At 39.9% G+C, this 22,008-nt stretch overlaps 1 protein-coding gene across 1 annotated transcript in view; it reads left to right on the forward strand.

The window, feature by feature from the left end:
• Positions 1-5,216: 5,216 nt before the first annotated feature.
• The window catches only part of ITGA2 (integrin subunit alpha 2), a gene marked incomplete at both ends in the record, with an annotated part of 110,592 nt that continues 93,800 nt past the window's right edge, over positions 5,217-22,008 (forward strand). The window contains one exon of the mRNA XM_080718029.1: positions 5,217-5,280. Within this exon, the coding sequence (XP_080574155.1) occupies positions 5,217-5,280 (64 nt within the window). The remainder of the gene's footprint in view (positions 5,281-22,008) is intronic.

The raw sequence follows: 22,008 nt of genomic DNA on the forward strand, positions 1-22,008 counted from the left end.
ATGGTCTCACTAAGTTGCTGAGAACCTTACTAAGTAGCTGAGGCTGACTTTGAACCTGTGTGATCTTTCTGTCTCAGCCTCCCAAGCACTAGGATTACAAGTGTTCACCACCACGCCTGGCTCTTATTTTTATTTTATTTTATTTTTGTAAAACAGAGTCTAAGTTGCAGAAGGCCTCACTAAAGTAGTTAAGGCTGCCCTTGAACTCTTCCAAGAATGAGCATGTGTCATCATGCCTAGCTCTTTTCTTTTTTAAAGAAACTTTTATTAGTACATTGTAATATCATGGCATTATGTAATTCAAAGTCTTAGGGACATTCATGCACACAGTTCTTGGTAACTTGTTTTGTCTGGTTCATCTTAATTTAAGACATTAGTCAGTGTCAGGCCCTATTGTAAGGGCTGTGAGTTTAAAAAGGTAATGAGACATGGTCACTGTCCTTAAGGATTTCTCAGAGAAGAGAGGACTGTCTTAAAGGTAGTTTACTGCAATAATAAAAGAGAAGGAATAGCTTCTAGAAGGATACAGGGATATTTTGTGAAATTAAAGTTAGAAGGGCAGCTAGGTCTCTCAAATAACAGAAAACAGGAAATGATCCTCTCTTTCTCTCTCTCTCCTCCTCCATCATGTATGCCTCAGATTCTAGGTATTTCATTTCTCTATTTCTGTTTCTTAGTCATAGCTGTAGAATTTCTTTTTCTATACTCATTTTAAGAAAAAGGTTGTTCCAAGAGAACACAAATTCCTATTCCTGTGGTCAGTAAAGGCTTTAGAATCTCTATATCCTGAATATAAATCCTTGGAAGCAAAAAGCCTGATATATTCAGCTGGGAGTATGGGGTGACTTAGAGGCAGGGTTACATGACTCAAGGACTGACTCGGGGGTCTTAAGGGACTCGGAGAAAGCCCCTTAGCAGAGCTGGTAGATTACTTGGAAAGCCTGCTGCACATCAAAAAATAATAATGGCAGTGATTTAGAATACAAGCATAAATTTTTAGGCATACTAGTGGGTCCAAGGAACATAGAATTATTTTATTTTTGTTCTCTCTCTCTCTCTCTCTCTCTCTCTCTCTCTCTCTCTCTCTCTCTCTCTCGTGTGTGTGTGTATGTATAAGTTGAAGTGTCTCTTTTATTTTTGTTTTTGTCTGAAGATGTGTGGGTAAATCAAGCTCAAAGAATTCTGATCTTCACTCAGTCGTGTCTCATATTTACTCAGAAACATTTATGGAACAGGACATGGTGGGTCACGCCTGTAATCCTACTACTTGGGAGGCTGAGACAGGAGGATCACAGGTTCAAAGCCAGCCTCAGCAACTTAATGAAGCCCTCAACAACTTAGCAAGACCGTGTTTCCAAATAAGCTATAAAATAGGGCTAGGGGTGTAGCTCAGAGGTACATGCCCCTGTATTCAATCTGTAGTACCACAAAAGAAGGAAAAAAATCTTTGATGGGTGACTGGTTACATTTCTAATTTTTGTGGATTTACCTAGAATTTCACATTCACTATCATCTCCTATTCTATTCAGTGCTAAGAAGAAAAGTATAAAATCATTTGAAAATTTCCTTCAATGTAATTTTCCTTCAAACTATTTACTAGGAATTTACTATTTGCAAGGTATAGGCTCCACTCTATGATATAAGCAAATAAGTTTTCAGAGATTCAGTATTTACACATACAACTAAATTTATCATACCATAAACATATGAAAAAATGTTTATTTGGAAAAAAAAATAGAGAAGCAAAGAGCCAAGAAAAAGGAATAATGGGTTCTGAGTGAACATAGAAGGAAAGGCTGACAATAGAAAGTTTGACTGGAACCCCAAAGAAAAATTCAAAGAGAAGGAGAAAAAGAAAAAAGTTACACTAAATAGGAAAAAAGCTAAGGAATTAGCAAGGAAGATGGGGAGAGGCCGACCAGTGCACAGGTGGTAGATATAGTACGTTAGAGAAAAATGGGCGAGACTGCAGAGGTGGGCTAGGGCTCAGCCAGGACCTTAAGTGCTAAGATGCTTGAATCGATCCTGTAGACATCCAAAATTTTGCACTAGGTCAAACCTACATCTTAGAAAGAAGGTCATGATGATACAAGAGAGGAGAAAGCCCAGAGAGATCATGCAGGAAACTGTCATCATGGTGAAGGGTCAAGAGGGAACAGGAGCTGGTAGGTGGCACAGGGGGCCTTGGCAATGGGCCTGGGGAGAAAAGCAGAGGTTTCTGGTTTAGGTGGTTGGAGATGTGGAAATGGAATAAGCAAAGACCAGCAGAACATGAAGATAATTTAGAATGGAAGAGAATGTTGGAGCTGCTCATGGAGGCACATGCCTGTAATCCCAGTACCAGGGAGGCTTAGCCAGGAGGATCACAAGTTCCAGGACAGCCTCAGGAATGTAGCAAGACTCTCAATAACAACATAACAAGACTCTGGTTCAAAACAAAACAAGAAAAATTTTGTAAACAAACAACAAAAAAAGGCTGGAGGTGAAATGCTCCTGGGCTCAATCCCCAGTACAAAATTTAAAAAATAAAGAAAGAAAGAATAGAATATGAGGGAGAAACCCAGATTCCTCTCCTCACAAAACTTCTACCTAGAACTAAGAGAAAGAAAAGACTGAAGGACTCCTTCAACCCCTGAGTGGTTTCAAGGTATGGTTTCTGGATGTCTTAAAATCCTGTCAACTGGTCAGTGATTTTAAAATTATTTTCAAAAGTGCCCTTTAAGAATATTGACAATTCCTTGAGGGTGTAAGAATGGTGGTTGGTACTGGAAGTCACACTTGTCATACTGGACATGCATAGGCAAGGGGGTGGGGCTCCGTAGACCATAGACTATTAATTGCACAAAATAGGTAATATTGATACGGTTTCAGACTTCACAGTGTAACCAGTCTTTTAGCAACCACAAAGCATCTAGTTTTGGTATTGTAAAAGAGTATCCAAAATTGCCATTGTTTTTCCAAATACATATCTTCTGTGTGACAACCGTATAAATATGAATGATTTGATCAAAACTGCATATTGAAACAGAGAGATGGCAAAGCAGATAAAAGAAGTGTTGTACTGCTCTTCTCACTGATGCTTTTATTTAAGGAAATAGTTATTTTTCATAAAAATGCTTGCTATTTATGTTAACATGTCACAGTCATTTCTTTTCAATGAATACATAAATATCTAAAAATGGCCTGTTTTAATTTCTTATAGGGTAAACATCAATACAAATCATCCATAGAAACAAAAGTTCTTGAATAACATGAAGGGTCTAAAGAGTTTCAAAGTCAGAGTGGAGAAGCCTGCCTTAACCTGCCTTACTTCCTGCATTGAATGGGGGTGTTGAGCAGAACCACACATAGGCCACAGGGCTCCCAGGATGAGTAAGGCAGGGTTGCAGACTGTTTTGTCTCAGGGACTCTTTATAAGCCCATTAAATAAGTGGGAGGCAAGAATTGTTCTTTGCTTCCTAAAATGTATGCCTGGTCTAGAAAAACTTAGCTTCTGATCTATTCTGTATCTCATGGCAGTGTAAAGTCAATACACTCAACTCTCAGGATAAAAGCCAAAAGGACACACCTTCCCCAGCGCCCAGAGACAGAGCACATTAAAGGAACTGTCTATCCTGCCTCCCAAACAAGGGTCTGTTCCAAACACTCACATTTCAGTGAGTCAGAAGGAAACAGATACTTATCTCCCTGGAACCGGGGCTGACTTTCTGCAAGACACCTGTGGGGGGGGGGCAGGTTGTATGTCAGGGTGAGTGAGTGGCCACCTAAGCACTCTCAGGTGGTAGCTGGCATCTTAGTAAGAAGTGAATGTCATAGACAGGTCAGAAAAAAGTGCCTTCAAGTGTCTGTTAGTATTAGTAAGCAGAGTTAGTAAGCGACAGATAAGAAAACAAGAAAGTACCTGGGGCTATGCATATTGGTTTAAAGGTGTTGAATTAATAGTCATGATCATAAACAGTAGCACCTGATGAATATCACACTCAATACTTTTATAATTCAAGACTTCAGCCCTACCTATAGTAAAAAAAAATAATAAATTTTACAAGGCACTCAATTTTTACCAACCAATTAAGTCCTTCTCATTTGGAACCACTTTGCTTGCTAATGGTAATCTATCAGACATCCCATCCAGCTCAGAGCCCCGTAAAGCTTTGAAATAATGATTAGACAAATAACTCTTTAATTTATGAGACCATCTGATTAACTTCACAAAAGGTAGTTATTGTAAGAATTCTGGTTTCCGCAATGTGTTGGGAATTCGGGGGTGAACTTTTAGAAGAAAAATTAGATTTAAAGATTAAAACTAAATATTTTATTTCTATGAATTATAAACAAATGCATGTTTTCTTTCCAGACCTGAGACCAAAGGAATGGAAGAACAGTCATGGTGTAATGTAGAAGACGGTAGAGTTTATGTAAGGTGTCGCACCCTTCTCCTTTGTCTTGATATAAACACTTAATAAACTCAGTAATCAATACAGCTCTTCATTATGTAGGAGATGAACGAATGCTGATTTTCACACACACACACACACACACACACACACACACACCACAGTGGGGGAAAGGAGGCGAACTTCACCACAGTATTGTGGCAGGTCTTGTTTAAATAGCACCTGGGATAATCATAAGTTGAGAGTAGATCTTTCCTGATGAGTTCGTTTCTAACCTGGTCATTCTGAGCTTATTTTTGTCCCATTCTCCACCCGCTTGGGAAAGGCAGAGAAAGCGAGGCAGCCAGGAGCTGTGGTTTAGGGCTCCCGGCTCCCCCTGCGAAGACCAAGGAAGGTCTGTGGATGCTGGGGGCTCCCGGGACCTGGGGAGGGTCCTGCGGGCGGGCTACAGGCGTCAGCTGACGGGTGCGCGGTGCTGGTCAGGCGGGTCCAGGGCCGGATCCCCTCGAGTGCAGGATAGAGGGCCGGGCGGGTGCGCGGGCCCCAGGTGCTGCAGCCGCAGGGCGGGTGCGGAGGAGCCCAGGAGCCGCCGCCGGGCTCCGCGGGGCGTGGCGGGGGCAGATCCGGAGTTTGCCCAGGCGGGAGGGGCGGGCCGGGGCGGGCCCTGGCGCAGCCGGAGCTGCTGGGCAACTTTTCCCCACTCTCATCCAGGCGGGGAGCAAAGCCCTCCGGACAGCTGCTGGAGTCTCCGGGCTCTCCAACCTCTCAGCCAAGGAAAAACTGCAAACCCAGAGCTCTTGCGGTTCCCAGGGCAGATCCGGGATGCAACCGAGACAGGCAGAGGGCGCGCTCCTCCTGCTGCGGCTGGTGCTCGCGCTCAACCTAGGTAAGTCTGGAGTTTGCTTTGCTTTGGCTGCAGGGGAGACCTGCGTGGTCCTGTGGGCACGAGGAGGGGATTGTGCAGGGTTAGGAAACTGGCGGCGTGTCTGCTTTGATTCTATGGGGACCTGGGCTCCCAGCCATCCCAGACTCTTAGAGGAAGACATCCCCCGCCCCGCCCCTTAAGATCTCGACTCCCCTGGACCTCAAGGTTCACTTTGTTAAACTTCTTCCAAAGAAATACCAAAGTCATCTCTGGTTTTAGGAACACACACACACACACACACACACACACACACACACACACACACGGACTGGGGTGTTGTGGGTGGTCCTGAATCCAGCCTCCAAACTTCCCTTGGCTCAGATAGGTTCCCAGGACCCAGGGAGCGCAAGGTGGCAGTCTGCAGCTACCCAGTTCCCTGGGAGTGACTCTGCAGGAGACCCCGGAAATACTTGTATTTTAACCCATGGGTGTGAATAATCCCCTCTTTCTTACTTCAGAACCAGTACTCTTTCTCCCCATATGAGACATGGAAAAAACAAGTGCCTATTAAATACTTGGCATAGGGGAATTCTTCCTTCCCTTCTACCTTCCTCTTATTGTAACGTCCTCGGTGCAAAGAATGTAAACTTAGACCAGTTCTTTCCACTGTCTTGATCTGAGACTCTAAAGGGGAAGAATTAGCTGGAGCAGCAGCTCCCACTGCAATGGGGTGGGAATGGGGCTCACCCATCTCCTAGTTTTGCTCAAAGTGGAGAAAGGAGCGTGGGGATGCCAAGCTACTGTGAGATCCTGGGAGGATTTTCTCCAGATATTTCTTCCAAAGTCTGATAAGTGCCTAAGTTTAAGAACTTTAGTTTTTTGAGGGGAGAAGGAGTCACAATTTTATTTGTAGTCTGAAGAACTATCAAAACAAAAAAGTGGCCTCTGAGTTTCAAGTATTTTTATAAGGAAGATAGATATTACCTAAGCTGCCCACCTCTATAAGGATGGCCATCAGACAGTTCTGTTATTTATAGTGAAAAAAACCAAGTGCAGGTCAACCCTGAGGCATTCTCTTTAGATGAGAGACCGGAGACAGATAGTACCACCGTCCCCATCCCCTTGCAGACATTGGCATCCTTATGTTTGCTGTCTAACTTGCGTGGGGTGCTTCACAAATTTTCTGTCCTAGTTGTTCTGAGGGGCCATCAACTCTAATCTGCCAGTTCCAGACAAAGTCGCAACAATGGAAATTGGTCCCTAGAACACCTCAACCTTCCTAAGAGTTAATAGGAAAGCAAATCCCAGCTTTTCATCTCTTTTCAATTACCAGTAGTCAAAGAAGTCACCGACCATAACATCATTTTCAGTTCTCTGCAGTGTTGAGGCTTGTTCTGTGCAGAGTAGTGAGAAATACTTTAGTGGAATGTGTTGCTGCAAGGCATGGAGTCAGGTACAGGGATTTCAACTCACAGTTAATAAGGACAACTCATTGCAAGCAGAGGTGATTATAAATGATGTGTATTTTAAAAAGTCCTGCATTTATTTCCTCCTACTGCTCTAGTTATTTGCATACTTGAGGAACAGGTTTTATCACAATTTAAAATGCTTATAATAAAGTTTTTTCATTTGTAATATTATTTGAGATTTTTAGGGAAGCAGCATCATTGATACTTTGGGGTATGTAAGGTTAACGTGAATAGTTGGAATCTCTGGGTCAGTAGCATTTAAAAAGTATGACATTGACTTATCTATATAATAGAGTGATGAGCATTTATCATCACTAGACATATATATATATATATATATATATATATATATATATATATATATATAGTTGTTTAGAAATTATATGCATATGCATTGTGTGAGATAGACACAGGCAAAGTTAAAATATTGAGGTGTATGTAGGTGTGTTGGGTATCCATTTGTACATCTTGTATTGTCTCCAGAGGACATGCAAGTCACTTTAGAAACATATCAAATGCCTTTTAGGTTGAAATTTGCTTTCCATTAACCTTCTCACGGGTGCTTAAGAGAAAGCTGCACCTGTAGTTAAGTTGTACATTTATCATGTCTCAGTTTTTACCAGCAGGCTGAAGATGGAAAAGGAAGCTCATGCCTAGATAATTTGTAAGCTAAATACAAGTTCTTAAAGGAAAAGCAAATATAACTTTATAATGAATTGTACCTAATATTCTCCTGCGTGTAACCAGCCAAGGAATCTTTCCACCTGGATTCTGAACAGCATCATTTCTTACTGCCGCTGGAGCCCTTGGGGCATTCAGAATTGTCCCGTGTACATCTTTAAGTTCTCTCCCTAACCTAACATCCCCTCAGTCTGTAAACAGTCTAATTTCTTGCAGAGCAAAAAAGAAAAAGCCTTCCTTTTAATATTTCATTTCTTCTTGGAATACCCTGTATCTCTGTCTTCTGTCCTCTCTCGTCTCCTCTGGAGTCTCATCTGATGCATCCATTCTTGGTTGGTGTTTACAGAGGCCCAGCCTGGCTCCTCCTCATTCTCTAGGTTTTTCCGGGCCAGCCCTCCACCCACGTCAGGATCTTCAGCCACACACCTGTCCTGAGATCCAGACGAGCATTTCTATCAGTCACCAAGTGTTTCAGTGCAGATGTCCTGTGAGTATGTCACACCTGACATTTCCTAAGCTGAATTCAACACCTGTCACTTTGAATTTTCTTCTCTATTGTCTACTATGCTTTAATGGCAGTATTACTGTGCAAACAAGGAAGCCAGGACTCCGTTTCCAACTTTCCACCCTCAAAATTCTGCTGCAACCTCCAAATTCTTCTGGTTCTTCTCACTGATGTATTCAACTTCTACTGCCACACAATTCAGGCCCTCAGCGTGTTGTATCCAGACAACTAAGTCTGGCTTTCTTGTTTTCATTTCTTGTCCCTCCAGTTCAGTCCCAACATTGTCACCCACGTTATCTTTCTAAAACACTTGTGTCCAGTTGATCCAGGTTCCCCAACTGATGCAGGGTAAAGTCCACATTTCTTAGCATGCCATAAAAGTCCTTTGCCATCTGGCCATAGACTACCTAGCCAATGTTTTCTATACCTCACCCTTTCCTGCACTGAAATGCACACACACTACGTGCATGCACACACACTACCTACACACACACACACACACACACACACACACACACATTCCAAAGCCTATGCACATACCTGTACATCATTCTGTGTCTGACTACACCTCACCATCCATGATTGGTGTTAAAATTGTTTCTAGACATTCTCTTTGCCTTTCCTGCAATGCTGCTTTCTCTTTCTTTCTTTCATATGACCATGCTCCAATTGTAGAAGAGACAACCCAAGCATAATTATATAAAGTAGGGCAGTTTTTGTCTTTTTTATAGTAAAAAGGAAGGCTTGATGTAATCTCTCATTTATGGGAACTAGTCTAAGTCACCTCTTTCATCTCCTCCTAGACCCTCAGAGACCTTCAGTCCCCTTCTGATAAGGCACTTCCCACTGTCCTTCACCAGCCTTCTCTATCCAACCTCAGCTGAACTCTGCTCTGGCCCATGAGCTTTTGTTTGAATTAAATTCATGGATTGGGAACTCAAGATTCCACACTTAAAAACAATTATTTTCTGGGCATGGTGGTGCACGACTGTAATTCTAATACTTAGGAGGCTGAGATAGGAGGGTTGCAGGTTTGAGGTCAGCCACAGCAACTTAGCAGTACCCTCAGCAACTTAGCAAAACCTTGTTCAAAATAAAAAATAAGAAAGACTGGGATGTAGCTCAGAAATGGAATGTCCCTGTGTTCAATCCCTAATACCAAGGAAGGAAAGAAGGAGGAAGGAAAGAAGGAAGGAAGGAAGGAAGGAAGGAAGGAAGGAAGGAAGGCAGGCAGGCAGGCAGGCAGGCAGAGGAAGGCAGGCAGGCAGGCAGGCAGGCAGGAAATTACTTGTCTTCTTGTGGTGTGCATTCAGGTTTGGAAGGTGCTATATAAATATCATCACTGCCTTCCCCCCGTTACCTAACAAATTAAAATTCCAGTGTTGTCTGTACCACCTTGTGAGATGGCCACCAAGACAGGTAGGTTTCAACACCAAGAGTCAGTGGCTACGTCAGTTTACATGAATTCCTTCAAAGTAGATGATGACTGCTCCCTATCTTCATATGCTAACAGTTCTGGGCATATTTAGGGGAGCCTGCCTGTTGATGTAAAGAGATAAATGGCTAAGGCTGGAATTTTAGACAACAAACTAAGGACAGATGTTAGGTCAGAATGTAAAAAATAATTTTAGGAAGAATGAGGCAAATATTTGAGGCCAAAAGTATTCTGGCATCATGTAAATGTTTACAAGCTTTTGTCTACTACCAACTCTACTCAGCTTAGGACCTCTAAGGAGAATCCTGACAGTCCACGTCCTAATAAAATAGATTCTGTATACGACAATGCCTATTCTGCCCCTTCCGATGATCCATGGAGTCTTTAGTGATCTGGCTACAATGAATTCCATAAAACCAACATCTGATCACATTTTCATGTGAAGGAGTGTGGTGGACCCAATGATGAGTCAGAGAAAACCTGAAACATGGTCCAGAGAGGTTTGCAGTGTATTTGGAAGCAAATCCAAATGTGGGAAAAGGAAATTGTCTCTACCTGAAGGAAACCCGATCAGTTTCAGACTCTGTCATGCTCCCTTCCTGCAGAGGTCTGATTATCTAGTTATTTCAGCCTTCAGCACAACTAGAAGGTGTGGAGGCAGGAGAGGGTGATTGGAGTGAGCCAATCTGGAGGTGCCATTGATCTCACCAACGCCTGATGACAACGCGTGGGCTTGTAGCAGGATGGTGGCAAGTGCAACACTGGGGGGTGGGTACTGTTCAACTGGAAGACTTCTGGGAAAAATAATTTTTGTTCATAAGAAAGACATTGATTAAGAAACATATTGTGAGGTTTAGATATGAAGTTTAGAAGAGCTGTAGCTATTTTGTACCCATGTTATCAGTTAGCCTAAACATAAAGCTTAAGTTGAACATGGTAAATGTACTGTAATCCCAGTAATTGAGATCACAGGTTCATGAATAGCCAGGCTCAGCAGCTTAGTGAGGCCCTCCACAACTTAGACTTTGTTTCAAATTAATAAAAAAAAGGACAGGGAGTGTAGCACAGAGGTACAGTGTACCTGAGTTCAATCCCAAGTACCACAAATATAAATAAATAAAGAAATTAATTAATTAATTTAATGGGTCTTGGGATATAACTCAGAGGTAGAACCCTGCCTTGGTTCAGTCCCCAGTTGCACACAAAATAAAGAAAAAGCCTCTATAGTCTGGGCAGCCTCGTGGAAATAAGGAAAGAAAATGAGTTCCTGATTTTGACTTTGAGCTTCTAAATATTGAAATTTAAGACTATCTTTTCCCTCATTGTCTTCATCTTTTTATATAATTTAAATTTATTTCAAACATAACGTATGGCTGTAAGCTTCTATAGCATAAGAGATATCACATGATTGCATGTAACTAATGAGTGATATGGAAGTAAACATTGAGTTCAGGGGATGGGGAAGTATCACCATGGAACACAGAAGTATCACGCTTTCAAAGAAGTCTTAGAGGAGAAGGAAAGGATTTAGATCTACTGTGAAGGGCTGTGGAGCTCCTGCAGTCCGGCTTCCCACTCCTGACATTGCTCTGAGTGATCCTACGGTAAGGTAAGATGGAGAGCAACTGGACCAGCCAAAGGGCCTCAGGCTCCTGGTCCTGGGTCAGATGTTCAGGTTCTCCAGTGGACAATTGACAAAAGTAGAAGATGGTAGAACTCCATGGACGTGGTGCCCACAGCACAGTGCCAGGGTGTTCACAGAGACTGAAAGCTGAGAGGCAGCAAGCAGCTACTAGCCCTGAGTCCTTCCCACCACAGTAAGGAGCTTGGATCTTATCCTAAGGACGATGGGAGGGTCTGGAAGAGCCCTGGGAAGGGGAGTGACCTGATCAGATCAAGACCATTTAGGAAATACTTGGTTTTCGTTTTGGTGTTAGTTTAGTATTCCAGCTGAGAGATGGTAGTGGTAAAAACTCAAAGAGTGGCAGTCTGGGGAGACAGTGGGAGACCGATTTGCAAGGTGTTCAGGAAGAACACACAAGACTTGGTGGCTAATTCACTGTGGTGGCACAGAGAGAAGGAGGAGATAAGACTGAGGCTTAGGTTTCTGGCGCAGAGACCTCCATTAACATGGTGCCCAAGGAGTACCGACGGGGAGCCAGGTGGAGGGAAGGTGATCAGTCTGTTTGGACAGGTTGAGTTTGAGACACCCAGGTGTACCCTTCTAGCTAGTGGGTAGTTATATGTAGAGGTCTTAGGATCAGACCAAAGAGTGGGATAGGGAGAGAGATTCAAGGACCATCTACAGTTTGGTGAATGATTGAAGACATGACATTGATAAAATGAATCAGGCAAAGAAACCAGAAGAGGTTTCTCGCCACAGCTCTGGGATTACGTTAGAGGATCAGGTGTTGAAGAAGGGATGCAAAGGGAGAAGGCAGAAACAGCTGGAGAAGTAAAAAGACTTGACAAGCCACAGAAATATTTGGAGGAAAAAAGTTTGTCAGCAGGGGCTTCACAGAGGCCCAACAAGTCTGACAGCTTCGTTGAGGACAATCTTCATGGAGTGCAGAACGAGAAACCAGAAGGGGCGGGTGGAATTGAGGACATGCAGACAGTATCAGAAAGCTTGGTAGTGAGTGGAGTTAGTGAGAGGGTAGGTGTGGGAGTAGCTACCTTGAAACAACTAAACAAACACACAAGGATAGACTTGCATAAAGATCACCACACTGAGAGTTTCCGTTTTCTATTGCTGTTGTACTAAATCGTTCAGAATTTCATTGAGACTTCTGTAGGTTGCAGAGGCCATGACACAAGAAAAGCTGGGAGAGAAAGAGAAAAGGCTATTACCAGAGAGGAAGGAGAGGGGAAGCAAGGACTGATGAGCAGCTGCAGCAGCTCTGGCAGAAATGTCCCCCGACTAGAAGGCGAAGTAGGTTCTGTGATATAAGCTAGAAAGATCCATGGACACCAAAAAAAAAAAAAAAAAAAGTTTGGAGAAAGGCAATACCAGTGAGGCCACTTGAATAATCTATATACTTTGTTTTATAATATACCACACTATGGTAGTTGTAATGAATACTCTATTTTCAGGTTGTGTAATAAAGAACCACATCCCAGAACTGGTGTCAGAGTTAATTTCCCTGCTTTAGTCAGATTTCCTTAAAAAAAAAAAAAAAAGCTAGCTAAGTCTTTTAGAAATAACAATTTACATTTTTCCAGTTAACCTTTTAGTTCTTTATTTTTGTCTAGTATAATTAAGGCTCTCCCATATAATCTTTTCAGAACTTAGTTTCATATATCACAGAGAATTAGTGTTGACTTTGAAAGAATTTATTAGTAAAGTATTAAAATCTTTTATTCTATATAACTTGTGGCTTTTTCAAAGCATTTTAAAGAAATCTGACTTAATAATATGAATTAGAAAGTAATGCCTATTCTTGTTTTGTTGGAGTAATAACTAGTTAAAATTCTTATATTCAAGGATTCTTTCTGTTTCGTGCCTGCTGATTCTTACACATGTAAATCACATCAACTAACCATTATACACTTACACTGCATATTTTACTGTCTTCAACTCTACAGCAGGTTGGAACTCTTAATAATTTTTAAATATATTTTATTTCCTTCGAGAGACTTGTCTATACTGCTGTCCAAATGGCTGATAGAAACTTGCAGTTTTGTCGGCAAAGACCCAGGAATCATTATTCTATGTTCTGAAAGGGTGGCTGCAGTTTTTCTATCAAGAGTTGAGTGACTAGAGATAGATTTTCCTATGGAAGCCATTCCACAACTCCAGATCACTGAAAAGCTGTCTGTATGAAAATGAGCTTAATGTTTAAACGGAAAAAATGGAAATAAAAGAGTGCTAGACACTGTGTAGTCAGAGGTGGAGATTATTTCATTGTGTTCTGAAAAGCATGAGCAAAGCTATTGCACCAATGGATGCCTTGCACATGGGCAGTTGTCACTGCCTCACTCATTTGAAGGTGGCCTTTGTCTTTGTGCAGGCCGGAGCTCATTTCCATGGAGACATGGAGAAATGCAGACAACACAGGCTGGCTTCTGGTCAGCTCAGTCAGACAACTTTATTCCAAGTTGTTTACCACTTATGTTCAGTTCCTTTAAACAGCTATCTCCTTGGGTGAGTATCAGAATACCAACTCTCTTGGAGTTTATAACCCCTTCTAAATCATATTCCGAATGCTTATGCATACATAGCCATTTCACAATAATCGTCTTAGCTTGCTATGTACTTATTAACATTGTTCTCTGGAGAAGAAAAAAAAGACAAACCTAGGCTTGGAAATGGGAATTCTTTTATGTCAGCCTTATTTTTCTTTTGGTGTAAAAATGTAACAAATATTCCTAATTAAAATGTAATGCAAAATTAGATATGTTTAAGTGAATAATCTATGCAAATTTTATACCTAAGAAGTTCCTTTATTATTATAGTGTTTAATATTTGTCCCTAAATAATAAGACTTTAATATATTAGTGTCTTTTTATTTTATTTTATTTTTTATGTTTCAAGTGAGGATGGAGCATGCTATGGTACAAGTGAGCTCTTTTAAAAGATACAGCATCATGATCTCTGGCCTTGGTCCACATTCTCTGATTCTGAACCACCCGAGCTCTTGAATCCCATTCTGCACATCATTTTTCTTTTCTTCTTCTTTTTTTCCTTTCCTTTCTTTTCTTTTTTCTTCTTCCTTTCTTTCTTTCCTTTCATTTTTCTTTTATTTTTATTTTTGGAGAAGAGATACTGAAGATTGAAACCAGGGACATTCTACCTCCAAGCTACACCTCCAGCCCTATTTTATTTTTATTTTGAAATGTGGTCTCACTAAATTGATGAGAATCTTACTACCAACTGAAGCTGTCCTCGAACCTGTGATCTTCCTATCTTGGCTTCTTAAGTACTGGGATTACAAGTGTGCACTGCCACACCAGGCTCATCACATCATTTCAGTCTCCATTTTCCTGAGGCTACATACACCAGGAAGCTGACCCACCCCAGAATCCAAATTTTAGTGGCCTCTTCCATAGTAGCTGTCAAACTGTTTAGAACCATTCGCTCCTATGGACTGCGGGCACTGAGAAGACAGTGCTACCTGTGCCGAGTATTAGTGCCACTGTTGCAATGATTGAATGATGAATGCAGGAGCCATGCGTGACAGCTACTGTAACCGGATGAAAGGCAAATCGGTGCCAAACTGAAAGATCTCTAGTTCTTTCTAATTATCATATGCAAAATCACTCCACTTACAAGTTTATCTGAATTTGTTAAGGATTTCCTCAGTTGATTAGTTTTTATTTATCTGACATAATCTGTTTGCTTTACAAATGTTTGCTTTTGAAATGTTTCTCCTTTGTCTTGAAATGTCTAACTGGCTCTATTTGTACGTCACAAGATTTATGAAAGCATCAGGGCAGTCCAACCATCCTTTTTCCCCGAGACCCTTTTCTGTTCTCATAAAGCAGTACTATGATTTATCTTCAGCTCAATTCTCTCTGCCACTAAATATTCTTTTTTTTTTTCCTTTTTGTGGTACTGGGAATTGAACCCCAGTTGCATTATATCTTCTGAGCCATACCCCCAGCCATATTTTATTTTTTTATTTTGAAATGGATTCTAAGTAGCTGAGGTTGGCAGAGAACTTCCAATCACGCAGTCTTCCTGTCTTAGCCTCCCAAGTGTTGGGATTACAAGCATGCGCCACCATACCAGGCCACTTAATATTCTTTAAGATAATATCTGCCAGCCAGGAGTAGTGGCACACACTGGTAATCCCAGCTAACTGGGAGGCCGAGTCAGGAGGAACCTAAGTTCAAGGCCAACTTGGGCTACTTAGGGAGACAGTGCCTCAAAATAAAAATTTTAAAAGGTTTGGGGATGTAGCTCAGTGGCGCAGCACTTACCTAACATGTACAAGGCCTTGAATTAATACTGAAAAAAAATATGGCTATTCTATTTATTAATTGTATTCTCTGAATATTCAGTGCTTGCTACCATATAGTAAGCACTCAAAGGTCACAAAAAATCAAGTAAAATTTAAAACTCTTATTCTAAAATGTAACTAACATATGTACAGAGAAATACATAAATTCTACACATACAACTTAGATTCCATTTTGTTCCACTTAAAATACTAAGGTTGCTTGTTACTGTTTCATGGATTTACAGGAGACAAAAGGCTCCTAGGTCAGGGACGAAGGTCTTTATTCCTCCTGCAGGCAGAGGGCTCAGCTGGCTGCCTCCACGTGCAGCCCTCTGCATCATTACCTTACAGGACCGGCATGGAGAACATGATGAGCCAGCTGCTTTAGAGCAAGCAGACAGTGCGCCTCCTCTACCCCCAGGGCCACATGACCTCATCCTTCAAGGTGTCTTGCTGCAAACACTACCCTGAAACATGGCGGCTAGTTGGTCACAAAAGTAAAAAATTGGATGCTCTTCTTAATATGTGGAAGCTAGGGAGGAAAAGGGTCATAGGAGGAACTCTAGATGAAGAAGGAGAAACCATAGATGAGCAAATAAGGTGATCTAATTGAGGGGGCTGGGAGGTGAGAGAGAAATTCCCTAATGTATATGATGTGCATTCACAAAGATATCAATCACTAAGCCAAACATGAGAAGGAGGGATGGAGGAGAAAATGGGATAGGACTTGGGGAAGGGCTGAGTGATGTGTGCATGTATGCCTCTACCATCTTGTACTCCATTAAGATATGTGACTACAATGCCCCAATTAAAAAAAAAAATGGTCTGAGGGTAGGGGTGGGGCCCGGTGACAGTGTTTGCCTAACATGGGAACTTGGGCTCAATCCCTAGTAATGAGAAAAAACAATGCGATCAGAGTATTTGTGAAATTAATCAATGTGGCACATAGATGTTCTTCCTTTGTTTTTACTACTATATAGTATTCCATTGTATAAATATGCCACATTTTATTTATCTATTCATTCTAGTTGGTAGACATTTGAGTCATTTGCATTATAGGTTATTATGAATAGTTCAGCAGCATTTTTTGTACTCATCTTTGGTAAGCCTCTGTACACATTTCTACTGAGCTATGTCTGGGAGTGGAATTGCGGGGCTTCGGGAAATACTCACCTGTAGTCAAGTCTGCGAGTCTCCCGAATGCCTGTACTAAATCCCACTCCAGTTTGAATGGTCCTTGGACCATGTGGGAGTTGTGAATTTTAGTCATTTGGTGTATGTGTTAAAGCACCTTTTTATAATTAGCATTTCTTTGAGTGCTAATGTAGATTATCACGTTTTTATGATTATTAGGCATTGGCTTTTCTTTTCTGTGGAATATCTGTTGTAGTCAGGCACAAATGAATACAAGATCCCCTGTGGGGTTTCTGTTCGTATGTGAATTTCTTGTAGCTCTTTATGCTTTCCTAATGCAAGCCAGTAATGTACGTTGCAAACATAACCTCTAGTTTGGAGGATCTTATTTTTTCAATGATGTGCGCTGATGCATCATGTTAATGTTCATGTTAAATTTATCAAGTGTTTTTTTTTTTAAGCATTGTGTCCAGTAATTAGTTTCGTAATTCAGGATTATAAAGGTATTCCCTTATATCATCTAAAAACTTGTTTTGTATTTTCCTTTTTAATAATCTTATTGATGCATTGTAGTCCTACATCTTAATGAGGTACAAGATGGTAAAGGCATACATGCACACATCACTCATTTAGACCTTCCCATATTCCCACCCCACTCCCTCTTTCTCATGTTTGGCTTACTGGTTGATATGTTAATGACTGTACTTCATGTACATTAGGGAATTTCAATTGGCCTGTATTTTTCTTAATTGAATTTTGAAAATAATATGATATTGGAGTCAAAAATCATTTTTATTTTTTATTTTGATAACCAGTTATCTCGAGCACTGTCTGTGGAAAAGATAATTTATTCTACAGTGCCAATTTTTTTTTTATCATAAATCAAGTGTCATATGTATTGGACAGTTTCTAGCCTCTCTGGTGGGTTCCTCTATCCTTCTGTCTTAATTATAGCAGGTTGTTTTTTTGGGTTTTTTTGCGGGTCTGGGGATGGAACCCAGGGGCATTCGACCTCTGAGCTATACCCCAGCCCTATTTTTATTCTTTATTTTGAAACAGGGTTTCATTAAGTTGCAGAGGACCTCACTAAGTAGCTGAGGCTGTCCGGTCTCAGCCTCCCAAATGCTGGGATTACAAGCATGCGCCACCACACCTGGCTTAATTATAGCAGATTTTATAATAATTCCTGATATGCAGTAGAACAATATTTCCATGTTTTCTCCTTCAAAAGTGTATATTATATATTAATATAGATTTTAGGATGTACTTATCAATATCTATGATAATTTACAAATGTTTAAATGCTTAAAAATTTATTCTTGTTCATGAATATGTATGTTTCTACTTATTTAGGTCTAACACTTCTCTAAGAAATTATTTATAATTTTCTGTGAAGACAATTCATACAGTACCTGATAGATTTATTTCTAGAAATATGATTCTTTTTTAAGCTCCTATAAACAATGATCAGTTTATGAATTTATTAGTACTTTCAAAGAAGCAATTTTGATCTTTATTATTTATATACTGTCTATTTGTTTCCTATTTCAGTAATTTTGTGTCTTATTTTTAGTTTTTCTCATTCTTCCCTGAAATATCCTCAGCTAGCATCTCTTCAGATATTTCTTCTACCCAAATTATTTTTTTTCTACCTCTCTGGAATTTCAGTCACACATATAGTTCATCCCTTTTTATTCACAGTTTGGGCTTGTATATCTGCCTAGTTTCTAACATTTACAGTAGTTCCCTTTTATATTTGAGGGATACATTTCAAGAACCCCAGTGGAGGCCTAAAACTGTGCATGGTGCCAAGCCCTATACATATTATGTCTTTTCCTATACATGTATATCACTGATAGTTAAATTTATTAATTATTCTTAGTATTAATAACAATAATAATATAAATGAATAGTTATAACAACATGCTATAATACAAGTGGGTATGTGGATATAATATCTCTCTCAAAATATCTTATACTCACCCTTCTTGTGATGAAGGGCGATGACATAGCACCTATGTGTTACGGTGAAGTGCGGTGAAGAACATAGATACTGTGACATCCCATTAAGCTGCTATAAGTGTTACTGAACCCAAGCACTGAGGTACCACAATAGAGATTCTGATAACCAAAATGGGTAGTAAGTGAATAACAGGCAGGCAGCGCATACCGAGTGGATATGTGAAACAGAGGGATGATTCTGCATTTCAGGCAAGATGGAGAGGGAGATTTTTATCATGTTACCCAGAACAGCAAGCAAAGTTTATGAATTGTTGATTTCTGGAATTTTCCATCTAGTATTTTTGGACCATGGCTGACCATGAAAGAGAAATCTTGGATGAGGTTGGGCTACTGTATTTGGGATTCCAAATTCAATAATAGGTGAACTTTTGTGATCATTTTTAGACATTCAGAGAGCAGCAAGAGTCTTCATTCACCCAGTGTACCCTTTCCCAACCGAGGTCAAGCAAGGCGATGCTCTCACCACTTTTCTTCATAGCTAATGAGTATGCTTTCCATGCTATATTTATCAGCAAGTTTTTAAAATTGTATTTTTGGCTTTTTGCTGATGATTTTGCCATTTAGTCTTTTTTTTTTAATTTTTGAAACAGGGTCTCACCGAATTGTGAAGGGCCTTGCTAAGTAGCTGAGGCTGTCTGCAAACCATGATTCTCCTGTCTCTGCCAAATGCTGGTCTTACAAGCATGTGCCACCATACCTGGCCTTGATTTTGCCATTCCAAATGGTCTCCAAGTGCAGTGATGAAGCCTATTTAATGTTTCTAAGGGCAAAATAGGCTGCAATGTGCTTTAGAGAGAAATATGTGTGTGCTGAACACTCTTCCTTCAAGCATGAGTGATAGAGCTGTTGACTAGGTGCTCAGTGTAAATGAAACAATATCAAACAATATATACTAAATATGCCTTATAACAGAGGCACTCATAAAACAAAGTTGTATGTTGATTTGTTGATGAATATATTACAACCAGAGACTCACAGGAACCTTATTTCCTTATGGAGAAATGGTTATGTATTTGCTAATTCAATATTCACCGATTTTCTGTAAAACATAACTTTTGTGAATAAAAAGAACAGACTTCAAGCTGGGTGTGGTGACGCCCCTGTAATTCTAGTACTTGGGAGGCTGACACACGAGGATTGCAGGTTTGAGGCCAGCCTCAGCAACTCTTTGAGATACTGTTTCAAAATAAAAAATTAAAAGGGCTAGGGGTGGGTATTCTCAAAATAAAAAATTAAAAGGGCCAGGGATGGGTATTCTCAGTTGTAGAACATTTGTGAGGTCAATCCCTAGTACTACACACAAAATAAAAGGAAGGAAGAAATGTAGGGTAATGGAAGGGAAGAAAGGAAAAAAGGAAGGAAGGAAGAAAGGAAGGAAGGAAGGAAGAACGGAAATAAGGAAGGAAATATTGTATTGTAGAACTTCTTTATGCCTCTTAGTCTTTCTACTACATTGTTTTTCTGTATGTCTGTCCATATTTTATTCTAAATAGTTTTTTGTCCATTATTATTCATTAATTCTGGCTTCGACAGTGTTATTCTATGGATAAACTATTTATTGAGTTCTTAATTTTGGTTACTGAATTTTTCAGGTATAGTTTCTACTTAATCCCTTTCTAGATACCTTTGCTAAAGTTTTTAAGTTTAGATGGTCTCCTTCCTGACTTGGTAAGCTTAGTTGTTGTATGGTCCATGTCTGTTGCTCTCATTGTCTGGACTCCCCACGCCTGATGCCTGTTGCCTGTTGCCTGTTGCCTGTTGCCTATGTTCTGTGATGGTTCTCAAGGATGGTGTCTTCTCTTCCCTGTACCTGCTTATCTTTGTTGAATGTTAGATTAGAAAAAAAAAGTCATTTGAGAAAATAATTTGAGGCTTGAGGTGATATCTTTCTAAAGAGAATGTTTTCACTTGCTTTTTCTTGAAACACTATTTTAGACATACTAGTAATTACCCATCAGTTTCACATGGTTTTGGGGTGTGAGCTTTTATGGGCTATGCAGAGGATGCACCCAAGGGCTGGCTTACGTCTGGCTCACTTGGTATGCAAAGGGAGTTGTTTTGAGTATAAACTTCAAGCAGGGGGTAGTTTATTAGTATCCTATCTTGGGCAGGTCCTGGAGTTGAGTGTTTTATTCCTATTTTAGGATTGGGAAACTCCTTTCTTCCAACCCTTCACACAGACACAGAGTGATTCCCAGCCTGAGACTCTTTTCTAAATTTCTTCTCTCCTTGTAGGAAGACTTTTAAAATGTGATTTTTAAATGTATTTCTTCTAAAATTTTTATTAATCTTCAGTGGGAGAGTTGGTTCAAATAACCAAGTCCTTTATTACAAAAAGAGAAAATCTAGACTAGTATTTTATGGGTCCCATATTAAAAACCAAATATTTATTTTTAATGTTCTATATGTGACATTTAACTGATGAAAAAGTAGATTTTTAAACAGGGTTAAAAATATGTGCCATATTAATTAGTACTCTGAAATTTAAATTTAGTCATGGAAATATTTTAATTAACAAATTTAACTCACATTTTTTGCGGTACTTGGGATAAAACCAAAGAGCATTCTACCTTTGAGCTACACCCTCAGCCCTATTTTGTATTCTTTATTTTGAAACAGGGTCTCACTGAGTTGCAAAGGACCTCACTAAGTAGCTGACGCTGTCAGAGAACTGCAGTCTTCCTGTCTCAGCCTCCCAAATGCTGGGATTACAAGCGTGCGCCACCGTGCCCGGCTTTTAAATCACTTTAAAAAAAAAATTTCACTGGTGCATGTAATCATACATCTTAATGGGGTACAAGATGGTAGAGGCATACATGCACACATCACCCAGTTAGCCCTTCCCCAATTCCCACCCCATCCCCTCCCCTCCCACCTTCTCATGTTTGGCTTAGTGGTGGACTTTGATATGTTTGTGAATGTGTAGCATGTGCATTAACTCACCTTTAATTTTACAAATCTTAGTAATTTGCTTATATTAGTAATTTCCTTTTCTTTATCTGTAAAATAAATGTACATACTGAAATACTAATACTAATTAATTATTTCAGTTTTAAAGTCTATTCTTTACAAAGCTGAGTATTTTCACTACCTTTACAGAAAATGAAAAATACTATCTTAAATTACTTATATTTCTTTCTATTGGGATTCATAAGTGAATGTCAATTTTTCTTAGATACCCTCATCATTTATAAATAAATCTATTTTTTATTTTATCCCTTTCTGCATTTCATCTATGATTTTTCATTTGGATTTTATATTTAAAACTTTACATAAATGCATCCTGCCATGTTGCAGTTGGTTAACTATTGTCCCATTGTTGGATATTTAGGTTGCTTCCTGTGGGATTTCCTCCTCCCCCTACTGTAAATAATGCAGCTATAAAAATCCTTGTACATGAAGCTTTTCTTTTTTCTTTTTTCTTTTTCCTTTTGGATGATTTCCAGGAGGGGCATTATTATTGTGTCAAAGATTATGCGTATTTTTTAGCTCTCATCACATTTTGAACAGTGTAACTCTCTGTAATGTAGAGTTTGCTAATTCCACCAACATTAGATTTTC

Source organism: Muscardinus avellanarius, assembly GCF_963383645.1.
Source record: "Muscardinus avellanarius genome assembly, chromosome: 1".
Lineage (NCBI taxonomy): Eukaryota > Metazoa > Chordata > Mammalia > Rodentia > Gliridae > Muscardinus > Muscardinus avellanarius.